Raw genomic sequence first — 18,951 nt, forward strand, 5'->3', positions numbered from 1 at the left:
TAGTAATGACAGAATGCATTTTAAACTTCACGCAATGTAACACTTGTATGACTTAATTTTAAAAATCTATAGGATTGGGAAAATGTGCTTGTGCAAAGGCGGCATTAACGATAAAATAAAGACAGCACTTTTAAAAGCCTATTTCACACCATAGCCTCATTTCATTTGAAATAAGTTTAATTTTTATTTGGGCACAAATTATGTGGTGCTTAATTGCCCATGGATTGATGTTTCACTATTGTCTCAATGAAAATAGCTTGGCGTTCAACTAGCCACGTGTGATATGCACGTGCAGTTACAAACCTGGTAGGGTTAGCAGCAGGTGGATTAGCAATATCCACCGTCGTAGTACGAAGGAAGCCTGAGCTGGAATCTGAAGCTGGTTAGCTTTAGAAAACCCTGAGTAGATCTAGCTTGCTTCGTACGATACCCCTCTAATTGCTGTGTTCACTGAAATAGAATGGTGAATGCAGTGATCAGGCTGCTTCCTCCAGGCTATTGTTCAGCAGCCCAATACAGGAACGGACCAAAGAAAGCAGAACTGCAGCCATGTCTGTGACTTGTTATGTACATCTAGGCAAACTCAATATCTGTCCCTGCTGAGGTTTACATGTCACTGTTGTTCTCAACTATTCAAGTACCCAAATTGTTCCTCCAGAGGTCACTACAACTTGCCTGACGACTCAAACTAAATTCTTCTACTGTTCTGTTTGTTACATATGTCAGTGAGACTGCCATCATTTAAGTCATTTGTTGTGGTGATGTCAAAAAGAGGGGTGTTGTACAAAACAAAGTCATCAGCGATTGGATCATCTCTAACCAATCAGAGTATCAAAGCCAATGACACATTTTCAAAACTCTGTTTTACCCACATGTGTTCTGGCCAAAACCATTGGTTTCAGGGACCAATCAGAACGGTTAGAATGTGTTTGCATTCTTGGGGAGGTACTCCGATCCAGACTCAACTGCGGAGAAGAAACTAAGGTCTGTGGTTGTGGCGTAGCGTTTGGCCGAAGCAAGTTTGGCCCGATATGTAGTTCTAACAAAGACAGTACAGGATGAAGATAGGCAGAAATCAAATAAAAATTGAATCAAAGAAACTGCTTCAATAGAAATCTCCAATAATGCTTGTAGGTGATGTCATGGCAACGTTGGCTAGCTAAGCCACAGAAACGTCATTGGCGTCGATGCATATGCGTTTTGTTTTGCCGGACGTTTAGCCTGCATTTTCCATACTTGACGCACATGTGCTTCGCTTTTCAACTAGCTAAACCCTAGCTAATTGGAGTCTGTGTGTACTTCCGTTTGTACCACTGCACTGTATTTTAAGGGCTTAATCTGTGTCTGGGAAACCGGCCCTTAATGAGCAAGTACCCCAGACACCAGTCGTGGGGTCAATACCAAGTGCATTTGACTGCTTGGCATATTGTTTCACAGTAAATTATGTGAACTGATGTATAGTACATGTAGTCTAATCCTTTTCATATTGTTTAACCAATAATTTATGTGACCTGATGTACATGTATAGTCTAATCCTTTTCTGTACAGTGAGGTTTTTATCCATGTGATTGAATCAAATTCTGTTCTTTACATGCTTACTGACAAAAGCTACATAAAGGTTAAAAATTACTGGCGGCTGTAGTGATGCTGACATGCAACCAATTACTGTACAGTAAGAATATTTGTGGACTGTTACAATTCCATGTTGCACAATCACAAATAATAATGAGGAAGGTACAAGGGCATGAAGTAATGGCAAACCATATGCTGCAAATCCCATATCCCATATCCTGCAAAAACACCTCATTCTAGTAGCCTATGCACTCACTACTACCTGGTTATATTTTGAGAAAACATCACAAACATACAAAACAACTCTTGTGAATGTTAGAGTTTGAGCTGGTATCTAATTTCCGTATTAAGATATTCATGCTTTGGACATGGTTGTTCATGTTCAGCTTCGTGTAGGAGAAGTGGAATTTCGATGGAATCCACTTCATCGGCAATAACAAAGGCGAATTCCATGTCTGCCATTTAACGTTTCCTATAAGAAAAAAACAGAAGTTGTCAGACAGCAAACTGTCAGTGCATAAATATGTACCCCCCTGACTTTACTCGTTGATTTACGTCTACAGTCGGTTTATTACTCAAACGCGCGCATTTACTTCTCAATCCCAGGCCTGGTCTGTCTGCTTGGTCTGTTTCGCAGGCATTCCCGGAAGTCTCACAATGTTATGCCTCTGGTTTAAGAACGCTTCTTTCATCAAACAACAGTAGGCAAGCGGTACTAATATTAGTACTTGAAATTATTCTCATCATATATATTTGTTAAAATTAGGTAATTTAAAATGTGGAGTGGAGCAGCCTGGTCTCTAGACTAGACGTAACATAGTAAAAGTAGATCCGGAATTCTAAAATAGTATAATATGTTACGTTTCATAAAACAGATGGTTACGTGAGGAAAAAACGAAAGTAGATTGGTTGGTCTGAGTGGGTGTACAATGCAAACGAATAGCAACCCAAAGATTGTAAATTAGTATCTCTTTCTGGACAATTTAAGCTTTTTAGCTAATTAGCAGTTTTCCAACCACTTACCTACTTTGCAACTACGTATTATGTTAGCTAACCCTTCCCCTAACGTTAGCCAACCAGCTAGAATTTGTAACATATAATATGTTTTGCAAATTCGTAAAATATTGTACGTTTAGCAAATTCGGAATATATCATACGAAATGGGTGATGGACTTCTACAAATTAATACATGCCATATGAAACGTAACATAGGCTAAACGGAGTGTCTCGGATTTACATACAGAATAATACGAAATACTCTGAGACCAGGTTGCCATCCAACCCAGCCAGTGAAGAGACCACCACGAAAATACATAAATTTTCTGAGAATATCTGTGAATAAAAAATTACATTCGGTGGTATTTTGAGGGCTACATTAAGGGGATACAGGGGATGTTTTAAGGCGTTATGTAGGCTTACAGGCTGCCATGTGACGGCGGAAGTGCCTACCCTGAACGGGTCGCCTGATAAGCTACTACATGAAAACATCCGTGCTACGTCTACATTTTCCTGCATTGTCAAATGTCAGCTTGCTGTGCTGTCGGCGTTTTGCCAGTAGAATAAACGGGAGTCTGGAAGTTCATTTGAAAGCTCATAGTTAATGATTAGGTTGTGAGTTATCTTGGCCCAAGCAAATCACGCTGGAACCACAGCATTTCTAAACGTACCGTACTGTCGACGTTGCTGGCACCGTGTTATCTATATTGTGAGGTAAGCGCGTGCGTGCTTTCCCAGACTAAGTTAAACTGTATCGTTCTTTTGGACTTGTTTGACCTCTGTAGCTACTAGATAAGCTAGTTGGCTAGCAAGTACAGCGATTATCTAGTTCATTAGCAAAGTCGTGTTTTGGTGTTTTGCAACTTGAGCCATCTCACAATTTCAAACAAATGTGCATATGTTCGAGATCCCATTTTTATATATATATATATATATATATATATATATATATATATATATATATATATATATACACACACTTTTTTAAAAGACAACCCCATACAGCTAGTTAGCTGCCAACAAAACAGATTTCTAGCCTTTGACTATAATTCTACTATTCAGATGGTCAGTTATTGTTGAGAAATACTTGGCTTTTGTATTTGCTACACAGTTACAGTACACAAAATTCTACTTTGAAAGTTCCATGGCCTGGTGGTCATTATTTATGTCAATCCAAAAGTACATCAAAAAATGGTCGAGGCTGGTCAACCACAAGAAATGTATGGAACTTGTATCTCTTAAATGGTCGGTGCTCACTGATCTTATTGTGGGAAGTCTGCTATTGAGTGGCACTCAACAGCCACGGCAAACTCTGCCACAAGACTTGAACCCCAATGCACAAAATTCTATGCGACTTAGATGCTGTTTTAAAGATCTGCTTTTCGCATCTTTTGGATTTCACTCTCAATTCGACTGCTCTGGGGATAACAGGGTCACTCATAATTAACTGACTTTGTTATATTTTCATTTACTCTCAGATATGTGAATGGGAGGAATGTTTATGAGTGGGTCTGAGTGAAACAGTGCCCAATTGTCTTTATGTATCAGGAGGACAGTGACAGTATCCAATGGGCCAGGCTGTCCTCCAGCTATGCTGCTGTAGTTGGCCCTCCTTCCCTTTGGCATCACTCCTACATGACTGAACCTTGTTTGCCTGGTAAGGGTTCTCATTCTCAACAACCGGTTTACTTTACAGACAGACTTATACTTAGGCTAGTTGATGATGAAGGCAGCAGGGACCAAGTGTATTTGAATACAACTTGTCTGACCTCTGCCAAGCTTAACTGACCACCTTAAAAGTTGAAGTGGATTGTTAGTAATTGTTCTGATCTTGGTTATTGATTGAAATGGCGTCATAGTTACAGTAGAGAAAATCAATCCCCTCCTGGATCAAGATCCCTGCAGCCTAAATTCGTTTTTTTTACACTTGAAAAGTAATTGCGCCCCTTGTGTCCACTGCCAGTAATACAGTATACCCCGGGATGCTACAGGAACGGTATGCAAATCTGGTGACTGCCCAACCCTAGTCACAAACAACATTCCATGAATGGAAAGCAGTGGATTGATAACACAGACATGACAGGTCAAATAAAACAAGGCTTAAACAACACCTGTAAATCAAAGATGGATTGATGAGTACGTGATCAGAATCTAATGGAGAAATTCAAGTTTGAATTGACAACCTTTTGGTTATTGTACCTCAACCTGTATTCTTCTGTACCATCTTGTTTTAAAAGTTGGAAAGTAGGCTAACTTTGCCATTGTACACTCTTAGCTAGCCTGTGTACCCTTTACTGTACTGTATTTGCATCAGGTAGTGGGTCTTGTGCATTCATTAGGAATGTGTTTTAAAGTCTGGCAATTATGTAGCAAAATTAGGTCAGTGGTTTAGGCTTAGGTCTACATGATCATGTGATGCCAGTTAGGGTCATTGATGGTGATATCATACAGTATTTATTTAGATAAGACTGATTAATTGCACACTTTCAAATTGCAGGTCAAGGGTTATCTTTACTGTCCACTGAAGTGATTAGTGAATTAGGCAGGCCTTTCCAAATGGCATGTTGCCACATTGACAGACGCAGGGAGAGAATGGTTTTGAACAGTGTCTTCTCTACTCAGCGTGTCTTTGTTCCATCAAGGTGCTGAACTTGAGGATGCAGCTTTTACTAAAGGCAAGAGCTGAAGAAAGTTAATCTCGCTCTCTGAACAAAGCTACAGTACACAAACACACACACACACACACGCACGCACGTGTGCGCACAAACTGTTGAGTAAATAGTAGGCTTCACTGAGTAATCATCACCTCTGACCTCTAATCACAATGTTTGAGTTGCACAATCATGGAATGTTTTGTTGGTCAGCGGTTGTTGATGCTATTTTCCTTTCCGTAATTTTGTACATTGTGCTTTTTACTGAACATTTCGTCATTGCTTCAGTCACTTTAATCTTTGGTGAGGATTATTATGAGCCCGTTTTATCAGCGCCTTTGGCTTTCATATAATAGGCCTACGTCGGCCTTGACTTGACATGCACTTTTACGTCATGTTCCACAAGGCTGGAGGTCGGACTGTTCTATCACAGTCACACTATAACTCATTTTAGACTAAAGGTGCAAGTACATTACATGTACAGAGCCTTCAGAAACAATTTGGCGGCAGGTAGCCTAGTGGTTAGAGCGTTGGACTAGTAACCGAAAGGTTGCAAGATTAAATCCCTGAGCTGACAAGGTAAAAATCTGTCGTTCTGCCCCTGAACATGGCAGTTAACCCACTGTTCCTAGGACGTCTTTAAAAATAAGAATTTATTCTAAACTGACTTGCCTGGTAAAATAAAAAAACAACTTTTTCCACATTTTGTTGTTACATTGCTTAAAGTTGAGGTGTTGTGTTACTGATCTACACACAATACCTCATATTGTCAGTGGAATTTTGTTTGTAGAACATTTTCAAAATTGATTAAAAAAATGGAAAGCTAAAATGTCTTGAGTCATTAAGTATTCAACCCCGTTGTTATTGCAAGCCTAAATAAGTTCAGGAGTAAAAAAGTTGGTTAACAAATCACATAAGTTGCATGGACTCATTCTGTGTTCAATAATAGTGGTTAATATGATTTTTGAACGATACCCCATCTCTCCCACATACAATTATCTGTAAGGCCCCTCAATCGAGTAGTGAATTTCTAGCCCAGATCCAACCACAAAGACCAGGGAGGTTTTTCAATGCCTCACATTTTTCTTCCACTTTGACATTACAGGGTATTTTATGTAGATCGTTGACCAAAAATTGCAATTAAATCAATTTTAATCCCACTTTGTAACACAACAAAATCTGGAAAAAGTCAAGGGGTGTGTATACTTTCTGAAGGTATTGTATTCTTCGCTGCAGTGTATCCATTATCCTTTATCTTTGTCCCCGATTGGTCGCCATAAAGTCTAATGATTAACAATTCCCTGTACATGGACCCAAGCACAGGAAATGGCATTATTGGTTGTGTTTTATGCATCAGCATTCAGTTCATGATCAATTATTTTGATCAGGAAAGTGTTCTTGTGTTACTGTATAGGCTAGCTTATGTGGCTTTTACCAAACACTGATGAACACAAGCCTACACTGTTTGGTCCTGACTGTTTGTCTGGTCAAAGGACAGATTTATCAAATATAAAAGATTGTCTGAGCAGCAAACAAATAAGTGAGTGGACATCCCATTATTTCGTCAGATAATGTATGTTTTCTCCAGCACTTGTAGGGTATGTTTTGGATGTGTTTAAAGTATTTGCTTTTGAAATGGCTCTTTTCCTCATGGGGGGGGGCGGGGGGAAACCCGTGTGATTGGCTGGATCAGAGGAAATGAGAGGCAGATGAACAGTCACATGAGGAGGGCAGTCATGAGAGAGAGCAGCTTATTGCACAACACACAGTCACTTTCCCAGACTCAAGCAGGAGAGCACACACAGGATCAGACTACACACCTGTACGCATTGATAGGTTGCATGAACACACACATATTGACAAGTATCTTGTCATTGATTTGGCTGTAACAGAGACATTTGGGTAAGTTTTAATGTGGTGAGACATTTGGGTAAGTTTTAAAATTGGGTGAGATTTTATCTGGAATGAAACTATTTCATATAAATTATCGAATCAAGAATGTTTAGGCTACCATTTAATAATATACATGTTCTTTGTATGAAATGTATTTCAGCTGTTTTTACTTCTGCATGGTCCAAACAGTCTGACTGTTCTGGGGAAAAAGCATGGACTCTGTTAATTGTATGTTTCCTGTTTTTATGTATAGCTCAACCAAGTAAGCGAATATATGCAGGGTTTAGGCTTTTATCCACAGTACTTTGAGAGCAGTCGTTTCTAATGTGAGTCACATCTATATGGTGATCACCGTTGTTTTTTATTGAAGGGACTAGATCAGCTTTAATTTTGCAGATAGATGCTGGGTTCTATCAATGTCATTTTTTGGCATAATTTCCAATCCCCCAAAAATATTTTTTTACATTTATATATATTTTTTATTTTACCCTATCCCTCCCCTCCCCCAATTGGAGTAAACCAAGGACAACTATACTTAGGCATCTACTTCCAGCTTATACATACTAAATACATTTTACGGACACGGTACATTTTATATTGGTTCACTTTTTTCATTTTTTTTCATCCTTCAGCCACCCTCAACCCCTAAAAACGATCCAGTCTTTAATTATTTCTGCTGTGCTGTTTCACAAAAGTTCTGAACCTTTCTATTCTCAAGTTTCCACAGATTCTAAATGAAAGATGAACACCTTTACTAAAAGTACTATTATATTATTGATCGACTGACCATGGCTTTTCAAGTCACCCAGCAGTGCTAGTTGCAAAGATAGATTTAAGTAAATGTTGTGATTTTTTCCCCCCCAGCCATTCCTGAACCTGCAACCAAAAACAAGCTACATATGGGCAGTACCAAAATAAATGATCTAATGATTCTCTTTGCAGCAAAATCTGCAGAGCTGGGATGGTTGTATCCTCCATATAAACTCAGCAAAAAAAGAAACGTCCTCTCACTGTCAACTGCGTTTATTTTCAGCAAACTTAACATGTGTAAATGTTTGTAATGATTTAACAACTGAGACATAAACTGAACAAGTTCCACAGACATGTGACTACAATAAATGGAATAATGTGTCCCTGAACAAGGGGGGGTCAAAATCAAAAGTAACAGTCAGTATCTGGTGTGGCCACCAGCTGCATTAAGTACTGCAGGGCATCTCCTCCTCATGGACTGCACCAGATTTGCCTGTTTTTGCTGTGAGATGTTACCCTACTCTTCCACCAAGGCACCTGCAAGTTTCCAGACGTGCTCAATGGGATTGAGATCCTGGCTCTTCGCTGGCCATGGCAGAACACTGACATTCCTGTCTTGCAGGAAATCATGCACAGAACGAGTAGTATGGCTGGTGACATTGTCATGCTAGAGGGTCATGTCAGGATGAGCCTGCAGGAAGGGTACCACATGAGGGAGGAGGATGTCTTCCCTATAACACATAGCGTTTAGATTGCCTGCAATGACAACAAGCTCAGTCCGATGATGCTGTGACACACCGCCCCAGACCAAGACGGACCCTCCAACTCCAAATCGATCGCGCTCCAGACTACAGGCCTCGGTGTAACGCTCATTCCTTCGACGATAAACTAAAATCCGACAGTGACCCCTGGTGAGACAAAACCGCGACTCGTCAGTGAAGAGCACTTTTTTTGCCAGTCTTGTCTGGTCCAGCGACGGTGGGTTTGTGCCCATAGGCAACGTTGTTGCCAGGGGAGGACCTGCCTTACAACAGGCCTACAAGCCCTCAATCCAGCCTCTGTCCGCAATAGGCTGAGAGTCTGAGCACTGATGGAGGGATTGTGCGTTCCTGGTGTAACTCGGGCAGTTATTGTTGCCATCCTATACATGTCCCGCAGGTGTGATGTTCAGATGTACCGATCCTGTGCAGGTGTTGTTACATGTGGTCTGCCACATCTGCAGTCCTCATGCCTCCTTGCAGCATGCCTAAGGCACGTTCACGCAAATGAGCAGGGACCCTGGGCATCTTTCTTTTTGTGTTTTTCAGAGTCAGTTGAAAGGCCTCTTTAGGGTTCTAAGTTTTCATAACTGTGACCTTAATTGCCTAGGAGTGGGAGGCCCCGGTGCACAACTGAGCACGAGGACTAGTACATTAGTGTCTAGTTTGAGAAGCAGAGTTGCAAAGAAAAAGCCATATCTCAGACTGGCCAATAAAAATAAAAGATTAAGACGGGCAAAAGAACACACACTGGACAGAGGAACTCTGCCTAGAAGGCCAGCATCCCAGAGTTGCCTCTTCACTGTTGACGTTGAGACTGGTGTTTTGCGGGTACTATTTAATGAAGCTGCCAGTTGAGGACTTGAGGCATCTGTTTCTCAAACTAGACACTCTAATGTACTTGTCCTCGTGCTCAGTTGTGCACCGGGMCCTCCCACTCTTTCTATTCTGSTTAAAGCCAGTTTGCCCTGTTCTGTGAAGGGAGTAGTACACCGCGTTGTATGAGATCTTCAGTTTCTTGGCAGTTTCTCGCATGGAATAGCCTTCATTTCTTAGAACAAGAATAGACTGACYAGTTTCAGAAGAAAGATCTTTGTTTCTGGCCATTTTGAGCCTGTAATCGAACCCACAAATGCTGATGCTCCAGATACTCAACTAGTCTAAAGAAGGCCATTGCTTCTTTTATTGCTTCTTTAATTAGCACAACAGTTTTCAGCTGTGCTAACATAATTGCAAAATGATGATAATTGCAAAATGATGATAAACTTGATTAGATAAACACAACMTGCCATTGGAACACAGGAGTGATGGTTGCTGATAATGGGCCTCTGTACGCCTATGTAGATATTCCATTAAAAATCAGCCTTTCCCAGTTACAATAGTCATTTACAACATTAATGTCTACACTGTATTTCTGATCAATTTAATGTTATTTTAARGSACAAAAAATTAMCTTTTCTTTCAAAAACAMGCATTTCTAAGTGACCCCCAAACRTTTGAACGGTAGTGTATGTAAATAAGGTATTTCTGRTMTTTTWTWAATTTGCAAACATTTCTGCAAACATTTTTACACTMTSWRWWTYMGGMYTWMTGTGTYMAMWMRMSWGAYWWWTTWTTTTTTTWAATCAATTTTAGAATAAGGCTGTAACGTAACAAAATGTGGAAAAGTCAAMYGGTCTGAATACTTTCCGAAGGCACTGTACATTTGTGTAATGGCTAACTTCTCGCTGTGGTAGTAACTGAGTCAAGCAGAGCAGAACAATGAGGCAACAGATGTTTTGACTGGAAACCAGCAGTTCAAAAGATGTGGTTTTTGTCTTCATTTAGATTCTCGATGTCTGTTTTTCCTTGTCCGCTGATGTCATTGGTTTCCCCCTCTGGGTGTTCCAGACCTTTTTCATATATCTTGTGTTTCTCTAATTAATTGACATTGTCCATTTAAGTGGGCATTTATTGTGTTATAAAGGCAGTTTTTACGGATGTGGCCTTGGGTTGTTTAGACATTAGATTAGTAAGGGTCCTGATGGCGCTCTCGACTCAAGTGGCTAATTCTTCCTCTTCGAATGATTGRGCTCTTTCTTAAGTAGGGAGTGAAGGTGATTTTCAAGGTGACATGTCTAGTAGATTTAGATTTAACCTGAAGCCGTGTATGAAATAGCCTTGGCATACACTGGTCCGAACTGGCTTCACAGTTCTTGGGACCATGTTGTTCTATCTGTAGCCTAGTATGTGTCTTTTCTTTCCTCAATTTAGGTACTCTTCAGATCCAACAAACGCAACTATAATTAGCCTAACTATTGTAATTTCATTATCAATAACTCGATTACAAAATGGCAACGCTGTAATCGTTCTCTTGACCTATAAACGTTTATGGTCTGGGTACTCTGCTTCCCTTTGCACGTACTTGATGTACAAGAAAACCGTTTCAATCAGCGTTTACAATTGACCCCGGCCACCAGTTGGTTCAGTACAGTACGTTGAGGTTCATGGTTAAAACACCTCTCAGCTGAATCACACCATCACCGTCTCTCCATAGCAATAACACTGGGTACTTTGGAGACTTTTGACTGACTCGTTTAATTACGGTCCTCCTAACTTTTTAATCGGTGCTAACCAAGGAGCATTAGAGAGGATCTGGGGCTTGTCCTCAGGCTAGTGGCACGGTGCCAAGCCAAGAACCAGGATACTCCAATTCTGAGTGATTACCCACTTCATCCCTCTTTAAGCTCACGAGTCAAACACGGACCGGTGTCCTTACAAACCTGGAAAATTTGGTTTGAGAGGAACTAAATTCGACGTGCAGGCCTACACCTGGAAAATTGCACACTATGCATTTTTCCTGGACGATAATAAGCAGGAGTCCTACACTGTGCTGCTAAGGGTGGGGCTGTGTGGGTGCTGCGCAGAAGAAATACAGCCTASAGAGAGAAGCACGAGATTTAACTTGACTTGAAGGGCTGTGTTTCATGTAGGCTTACCCTGGCATGATGTTTTGATAYCCATGTAAATCTCTSTAGGACAAGGGGGACTTTTTTATAATATATTCATCTATATTTACTTCCTAAAATGCTAATTAGCATCAAAGTAGACATCATGCAAGACTACAAATCCCTGCAAGCTCCTGCACGTKATCTCTAGCTGACACCTTTGCTAACAGGTATTGTGTCAATTTAAAACTTGCACAAGAGTTCACAGAATTGTACTGTTAAAGAAATGTAGCCAATTTATTAATTACAAAATGTAGCTAACTTTACATAGTTAATCCAGAGATTCTTACCTTTGCCTCGAATCAGGCTGTCGCAGCCAGATCATGGCATTTGGGGTTCTTTATTATAGCCACATTAGCAGCTTATTAGCATTTCAATTTTGGGGGGTAAATACAGGGAACTAGGTTGATATAAATCACCTTGTCCTAGAGAGATTTACATAGTTATCAAAACGTCARGRCAGGGTAAGCCTACATGAAACGCAGCCCTTATTTTAAGTGTTTCTAAAATCCCCTATAGGAAAAATTAATGGTGGAAAAACGATTAGACCCATTTCCTTGTTTGACCGCAATGTTTTATGGGTATTATGACTCTACTCTACTCTGGTACTCTATAGGCAGCAGGTAGCATAATTTGTCAGATTCTCTATAATAATGGAATGGGCATAATAATGCATTTTATTTTGTAAAGTGGTTTCTTGTGTCAAACAACACATTTTCAGTCACCTCCTTGTCTATTGGACAAGTGGATAAACAGGTTAATGTCAAGCCTTGCATGTTTTTTTTTATACATAAATCTCAAGGAATTTAGGCCTACATTGAACACACCACATTGGCTGCTACTGAAGGGTGAATGATAGAACTGCTATTTCCATGTTAATATGTTACGGGATGCATTTTCTCCATTGTTTTCAATGGTAGGCCACTCTGGTAGCACTACATTATGATCAAATAGCCACAGTAGTCTACTTGGCCACTGTTAAAACTGTAACTTAAAGCGGGTACTCTGTGTTAACAGTAAATGTGTGTTGGAAGTTGCACAGAATRTTCACAATGTTCAAGTTTGGGCTCAGCAGACCTTAAATATGCTCAGTGCCTAATTTATTTTTAGTGAACATTTTGGGGTGGGGTTTGTTTATTTTTGGCTTGATGTCAGTTTCCGTCTTGGCTTCACAATAATTTTCTGAACACCTCTGGCACTGCCAAATACCTACCACAAAAGCCACCTGTCGTGGACAAATGAGTCTGTGTGAAGTGTGTGTGACTGATGTGTATTTTGTCTCTGTATTTCCTGGTTCTTGCAGTCCTACAGTACAGATGAACATGGACATGCACCATGATCACCACGACCACGGCACCATGGCTCCTCCCACGGGGACAGACTCCCATGGGGATGGAGCAGTACARCATGCAGGAGGAATGATGATGGTGAGTGGGCCTGGCACTCCAAAAAATATATCACACACTAATTTCTCTCTGTTACAGTGTGSGATTTACTTAGGCTTGGCACCCTGTCACTGCACTTTCTACCACCAAAGTTGCAAATCTGATTTAAGATGAATGTTTTTAAACTCTCTTAATTCAAACGGCCTGCTTGACATTTCTCTACTGTGTGTGAGCTGAATCACTGTAAACCGCTTGGCTCTGTAGGTGTGTGACACAATTTGTTTTCTATTCCTCTTCTGAAGCAAATGACCTTCTACTTTGGCTACACAAACGTGGAGCTGCTGTTTGCCGGTCTTGTCATCAACACACCTGGAGGTAAGAGTGTGTGTGTTTTCCAGGATGCATTTGTAAACTTGAAATGTAGTGCAAAAAGTATTTKATGACCATGGCCATTAACGGTTCATTATTATCCCCCAAAAGATGGTGAATATCTAACCAACATTAACATCTCAATCATGTCTCTTCTCAGAGATGGCAGGGGCCTTCATTGGTTGTTTCCTGCTGGCTGTGCTCTACGAGGGGCTGAAGATCGGCAGGGAGTTCCTGTTGAGGAGGAACCAGGTCAATGTGCGCTATAACTCCATGCCTGTCCCGGGGGCAGACGGTACCATGCTCATGGAGACCCACAAGACTGTKGGGTGAGTGAGAACAAATATGCAACAGGCCTCCTCACTAAACGGACTACACAGTGTTAACAGTGAAGTGTTCCGATTTATACCCCAAATGTGAGACTTCTATACATGGCAGCAAAAAAGGGCTACTGGCTCCACATAAACTTGTAGTAGGACATTTTGAAGCCTTATAATAATTTGGTGGGTGCTTATTTGTCCCATTTCACACATGCAAAAATATGCATATCCCACCTCTCCCTGAGACACACGTGTACATGTGTGAAATGGGACAAATAAGCATCCACCAAAAGCATCCACCAAATTATTATAAGGCTTCAAAATGTCCTACTACAAGTTAATGTGGAGCCAGTAGCCCTGGTGTATTAATACACATGTGTGAATTGTAAATGTGTTTTTTGCATATCCCAACTCTCCCTGAGACACACTTGTAGACTGGCCCAATGCTCTAACCACTAGGCTACCTGCTGCCCTGCCTTACTGTTTGTGGGGAATGTTGTAGCCATAACAGGAATTTAAAAAATGTCTAAGTAGCCATTAAGTAGCCACCTGGTTAAATAAAGGTGAAATAAATAAATAAAAATTAACACCCTACTTGCAGAGTGCTATGAATGAATTGATTGAAAACATGACTCTCTRAATATTCCTGTTTCCTTCTCTGTCTCCTGCAGCCAGCGGATGCTGAGTCTGTCCCACTTGCTGCAGACGGTGTTACACATCATCCAGGTGATGGTCAGCTACTTCCTTATGTTGGTCTTCATGACCTACAACGCTTACCTGTGCATCGCCGTGGCAGCGGGGGCCGGGGTGGGATACTTCTTATTCAGCTGGAAAAAGGCTGTGGTTGTTGACATCACCGAACACTGTCACTGACACCCCCAACTGGTCTATTCATCCTACCACACACGTAAAARGTACATACATACAGGCATTCTCCTTTCAATCCCCATCATCATGCATCCAGTTTTTGTTGCATGTATCACATTTGGACAGTTCACTTTGTCACACTAAAGCTTGATGMTAAATCTGAATTATGACCATGAGCTTTTACATTTGTGACCGTCTGTCCTATTGGTAGCTCTAGAAGACTACCCGTGTCACGATGTTGGTATTCCAAATTCTTACGCCTCCTGTTTCAATCTCCACGTCTCTGTCAAAAGAGCTGAACGTTCACTCTTCCCCCAGACGTGCCATTCTCAATCAGTATTTTTATTATTTGCGCAACAACCGGTGCACGTTCATCCTTACAGCGTCGGACCTAGGGTTTTCTGCTCACACAGGGCATTTGCGACATTTACAACCACTTTCTCTTTGAAGAACAGTGTGCTGGTACAAGTAGTGAGTAGTTATATGAATAGGGCCTAGAGTATCTCCTGACCAGGGAACAATGCTGGGCCCTAGTTGAAGCATTCTGAAGCAAAGTCCTCTGCATTTCATCTGACAGTCTGATGGGGGCCTTACATAATCAGTGTCTCACAACAGGAGTCAAAGGTCATACTTGAAATTGGCTGTATAACTGAGCCTTAGTAAACCCTTTGCCTTAAAGGAGGAAAACATGTGACAGCCTAGGCCAACTGTAGACAGGACCCCCATAGTCTACTGATAAGTGCCAGCACCATTTTAAAGAAGTTTGTRCTTGTACTTGTCACGTGATTATATGACGACCCTTAAAACCCTCATGATACACACTGCTATGCAATGTTCCATTTTGGATAAATTATTAATTTAAAAAACTCAGTATTTACAAATAACGCTTCACTTAAGAGTATTAAGAGTAGGCTTGATCTGACCCATAAATGTACAATAAAAATTGGCTCTTGCACATTAAGAAGCCAATGTAAATAGAAATATATGTACKTGTCAAACAAACCTACTGCTAGTATCACCTCCAACGAAGATCATTTCACATTTTACATCTAAATTCAAGTGTCTGCCTTTCTAAATCTTCACTACCATAAATTGTTGCTGGCCAAATCTTTCATTTGCTTGTTTCAAGAAACAAATTCATGTTGAACAGATTACTGGGTCTAATCTGAGCACATAAGGAGGTCCCTAAAAACCTCAACCTAAAAAGGGTTAACTTTATCACTTCATGAAGTGGGATTCCCCGCTATAATTTGGGAGTAAATTTTGGTGTGTTCATTCAATAGGCTTAAAGTAACYCATGTCAACACAACATGGATACTAGTGTCCTTATTGGAGCAAGTGCTCAGGTCCCAAGGACAAGCAGATAYCTCTGGGAAAGTAGGAGGCTGGATCCAGTGCTTTCTCAGACTGGCCTAGTAACACATGATTTCTGCACTACTCTGTGACCCATCGGTGCTTAMGCCACACACTACAGACAGTACATACTTTGACAGAAGGTTGATGAAGTAGACCTAAAAGAGAAAATATTTCACTTTTAGGTATTTCTTTTTAGTTTCTTAATGGTGTACTTTTTTCCCCATTTGAGATAAATGACTGTAGTAAATGTTTATCAGTTGCCTGAGTGACATTGTGTTGTGCCTGGTTTGGGGATCAAATTCCCAGTTGCTATAACTGGATTTAACAGCCACGTGTTCTCATTACATTACTATAAAGCCAGGGACATTAGTATATACTTGAACATATAACCGTTTATGCTTTACCATGTGGGATCATGTATAAAGAGGATATATTATAGTCTACTGTACAAATGGAGTGTTGAAGTAAATTGGCCAAAAACAAGTGGGAATCTGACCACCACTCCAGCGCAGCATCAGTGTGAACATGTCTGTATAGTTTTACATATTTATAGTGCTGTAATCTTTTRAGAGAAAACAAGTAATAAATGGTATCATTCWWGAACTGTATTTGTTCAATTCTGTTGCAGTCTCCTGTCCTTGACATAATGCYGCCGTGAAGGCAAATAAAAGTACAAGCATACCATTGTAAGTAATGACTGATTTAGTTAAAGTCCATTCAGTTAATCCATCTCTCCACGGATGCTACCAAGTCTGGATGTTTGTAATAAAGGAGGGAAACCACTGTACATGACCCCTCCCCTCAAACATTACATTGTACAAAAGGCCACCCTTTGCATCGCAGGTCCTAACTTTTCAGGTAAATGCAGCAACATTACTTTAGACTTATGAATGCAATATGATCCTCAAAGTACACATTTCTTTGTAGAGATACTTCTCAGGTAAACAAATACCCCTGACCATGTCAAGAGCACAGTCACGGTGCCAACCACACACCAATGCTGGAGAGGCCAACCATTTTAGCGGTCTCTAATGTGTCCGTTAGGAACCTAAAATTGCAGGTTTCCAAAGAGCGATGGCAAGGTGTTGGGRTTAGGGTGGGGCTTGTAGCCTATTCTCTCATTGATCATCTGTTCCCGTGTCTTCCCATCCCCTGTTCCACTACCGGCCCCCACCATGTCACTCGACATCGCCACGCCAACAACATCCACCTCATCTCGCTGTTTCTTCCGACTCTAAAAGAGGAAATAKGTGTGGGTGGTAGTTAGACACATGGAAGTTCTGCTAATCATCAAACTTTTCTTGCAAAGATAATAGGGACTGCATTGTTCATACACTAATTAGATAGTATTTTATACCTGCAAATACGATAGAGAGTATTCATGATGGRGTGGCTYCTCACCTCAAGCTCTTTCTTGACACTCTCAAACTCCTCCGTGTCATCCAACTTCAGCTCCAGACGGGTGGGCTTTCTGCGCAGCATCTTCTACCCACTAACGTTAGCTGGGAAGCAGATGTGCCGTATCAATGAATACTTATTCACACAAGTGCCATAGGAAACTGTTGTACTATTATAGCTGGCTAAAGATAAAGGTGATAAGTCAAGTGCTGAGTGCAATAGGTAACGTTAAATCACTTATAGTACTGTGTATGAAATTACACAATGAGTAATTGTTAACTCTACATTGTTGAAAAAGGACACGTAAGTATGAATGTCACTCTTAGTCTCGAACTGTTGTTTACGATGCCTGTGACATAACATTTGATTTGATTTAGGCTGCCAAATAAATTAATTGCACTCATATCTCTGCAACGTCCTACTCCTAGCTAGCTAAATAGCAAGCTGGCTAACTAGAGCTAAGACTACAGTGACGGACCAAACTTGGCAAAGGAGACCAAAATAGRGAGCTTCCCACGTCAATACTTTGTCTCTGAGACCCAATGAAACAGGCAAATCGTTCATATTTACTTACATTTTGTTGTTGTTTATTTGGATAGTAGCTAGCCACGCACTGTAGAATCCGCCATAAATTGACGAAGAGCTTCTGGGTAAAGTAGTTTTTCAGCAGTGCCTTGCTTCGGCGTGTTTGACCCTTGATTACAGTCAATTGGCTTGTTCGACATAGAGATCGCCATCTTGTAGTCCTAAAACCCAGAAATGAGTTACCTCTGGTTCGTTCAGCCATTCATATGGCGAAAATGAATAGGAAAGAATAGGGTTTCMGGATAAATGCCGAAAATAATGTCTGAGGTTAACATGACCTTTATGAATTCTTTCCACATACATTTTTGTCATTTGAATGGCTGAACGAACCAGATGTAACTAATTTTCGGGTTTTAGGATTATGAGCTCTATTGCAGCCGACTTTAAAGGTCAGTCAAGACTGACTGATTTACAAATCACCTTATAACCAGTGGTGTAAAGTACATAAGTAGTACTTTACTATTCATATTTTTGACAACTTTGACTTTTACTTCACTACATRCCTAAAGAAAATAATGTACTTTTTACTCCATACAATTTCCCTGACACCCCAAAGTAGTAGTTGAATGCTTAGCAGAACAGGAAGATGGTCCAATTCAGCCCTTCTCAAGAGAACATCCCTGGCACCTCTACTGCCTCTGATCTGATGGACTCACTAAACACAAATGCTTTGTGTTGGAGTATGCCTCTGGCTATCCGTAAATTTACATTTAAAAAAAGAACATTGTGCCGTCTGGTTTGCTTAATATAAGGAATTTGAAATTCTTTATACTTTTACTTTCAATCTTTAAGTATATTTTAGCAATTACATTCATTTTTYATACTTAAGTATATTTAAAACCAAAAACGTTTAGACTTTTACTCAAGTAGTATTTAAGTGGATGACTTTTACTTGAGTCATTTTCTATTAAGGTATCTTTACTTTTCCTCAAGTATGACAATTGGGTACTTTTTCCACCASTGCTTATAAACTACTCAATGGGCYCGCGAAAGTAGACGACTYGACAGAAGTCMATGAATGAACCAACTGCAAGTCGGACAACTTCAACTGTTTCTAGGAAACT

The 18,951-nt window shown here is 40.4% G+C and overlaps 2 protein-coding genes across 5 annotated transcripts; one reads left to right on the plus strand and one right to left on the minus strand.

The window, feature by feature from the left end:
* The first annotated feature begins 3,086 nt into the window (after nt 1-3,086).
* slc31a1 (solute carrier family 31 member 1) lies at nt 3,087-14,713 on the plus strand. 4 transcript variants are annotated; one of them, XM_023987506.2, is made up of 6 exons: nt 3,141-3,282; nt 4,117-4,225; nt 12,911-13,034; nt 13,295-13,367; nt 13,522-13,690; nt 14,353-14,713. In XM_023987506.2, exons 3-6 carry the CDS (start codon nt 12,924-12,926, stop codon nt 14,552-14,554), a joined length of 555 nt encoding a protein of 184 aa, XP_023843274.1. In that variant the 5' UTR covers nt 3,141-3,282; nt 4,117-4,225; nt 12,911-12,923; the 3' UTR covers nt 14,555-14,713. The 4 variants fall into 4 exon arrangements, with proteins under 4 accessions (XP_023843273.1, XP_023843274.1, XP_023843272.1 ...); XM_023987505.2 differs by lacking the exon at nt 4,117-4,225 and having other exon boundaries at nt 3,087-3,282; XM_023987504.2 differs by lacking the exons at nt 3,141-3,282; nt 4,117-4,225 and adding an exon at nt 6,962-7,121.
* A 1,776-nt stretch (nt 14,714-16,489) lies between these two features.
* Nucleotides 16,490-17,964, minus strand: cdc26 (cell division cycle 26 homolog). The gene is made up of 3 exons (XM_023987507.2): nt 17,877-17,964; nt 17,306-17,406; nt 16,490-17,138 (listed from the first exon to the last, which is right to left on the minus strand). Exons 2-3 carry the CDS (start codon nt 17,384-17,386, stop codon nt 16,953-16,955), a joined length of 267 nt encoding a protein of 88 aa, XP_023843275.1. The 5' UTR covers nt 17,387-17,406; nt 17,877-17,964; the 3' UTR covers nt 16,490-16,952.
* Nucleotides 17,965-18,951: the final 987 nt, after the last annotated feature.

Source organism: Salvelinus sp. IW2-2015, linkage group LG5 (assembly GCF_002910315.2).
Source record: "Salvelinus sp. IW2-2015 linkage group LG5, ASM291031v2, whole genome shotgun sequence".
Taxonomy (NCBI): domain Eukaryota; kingdom Metazoa; phylum Chordata; class Actinopteri; order Salmoniformes; family Salmonidae; genus Salvelinus; species Salvelinus sp. IW2-2015.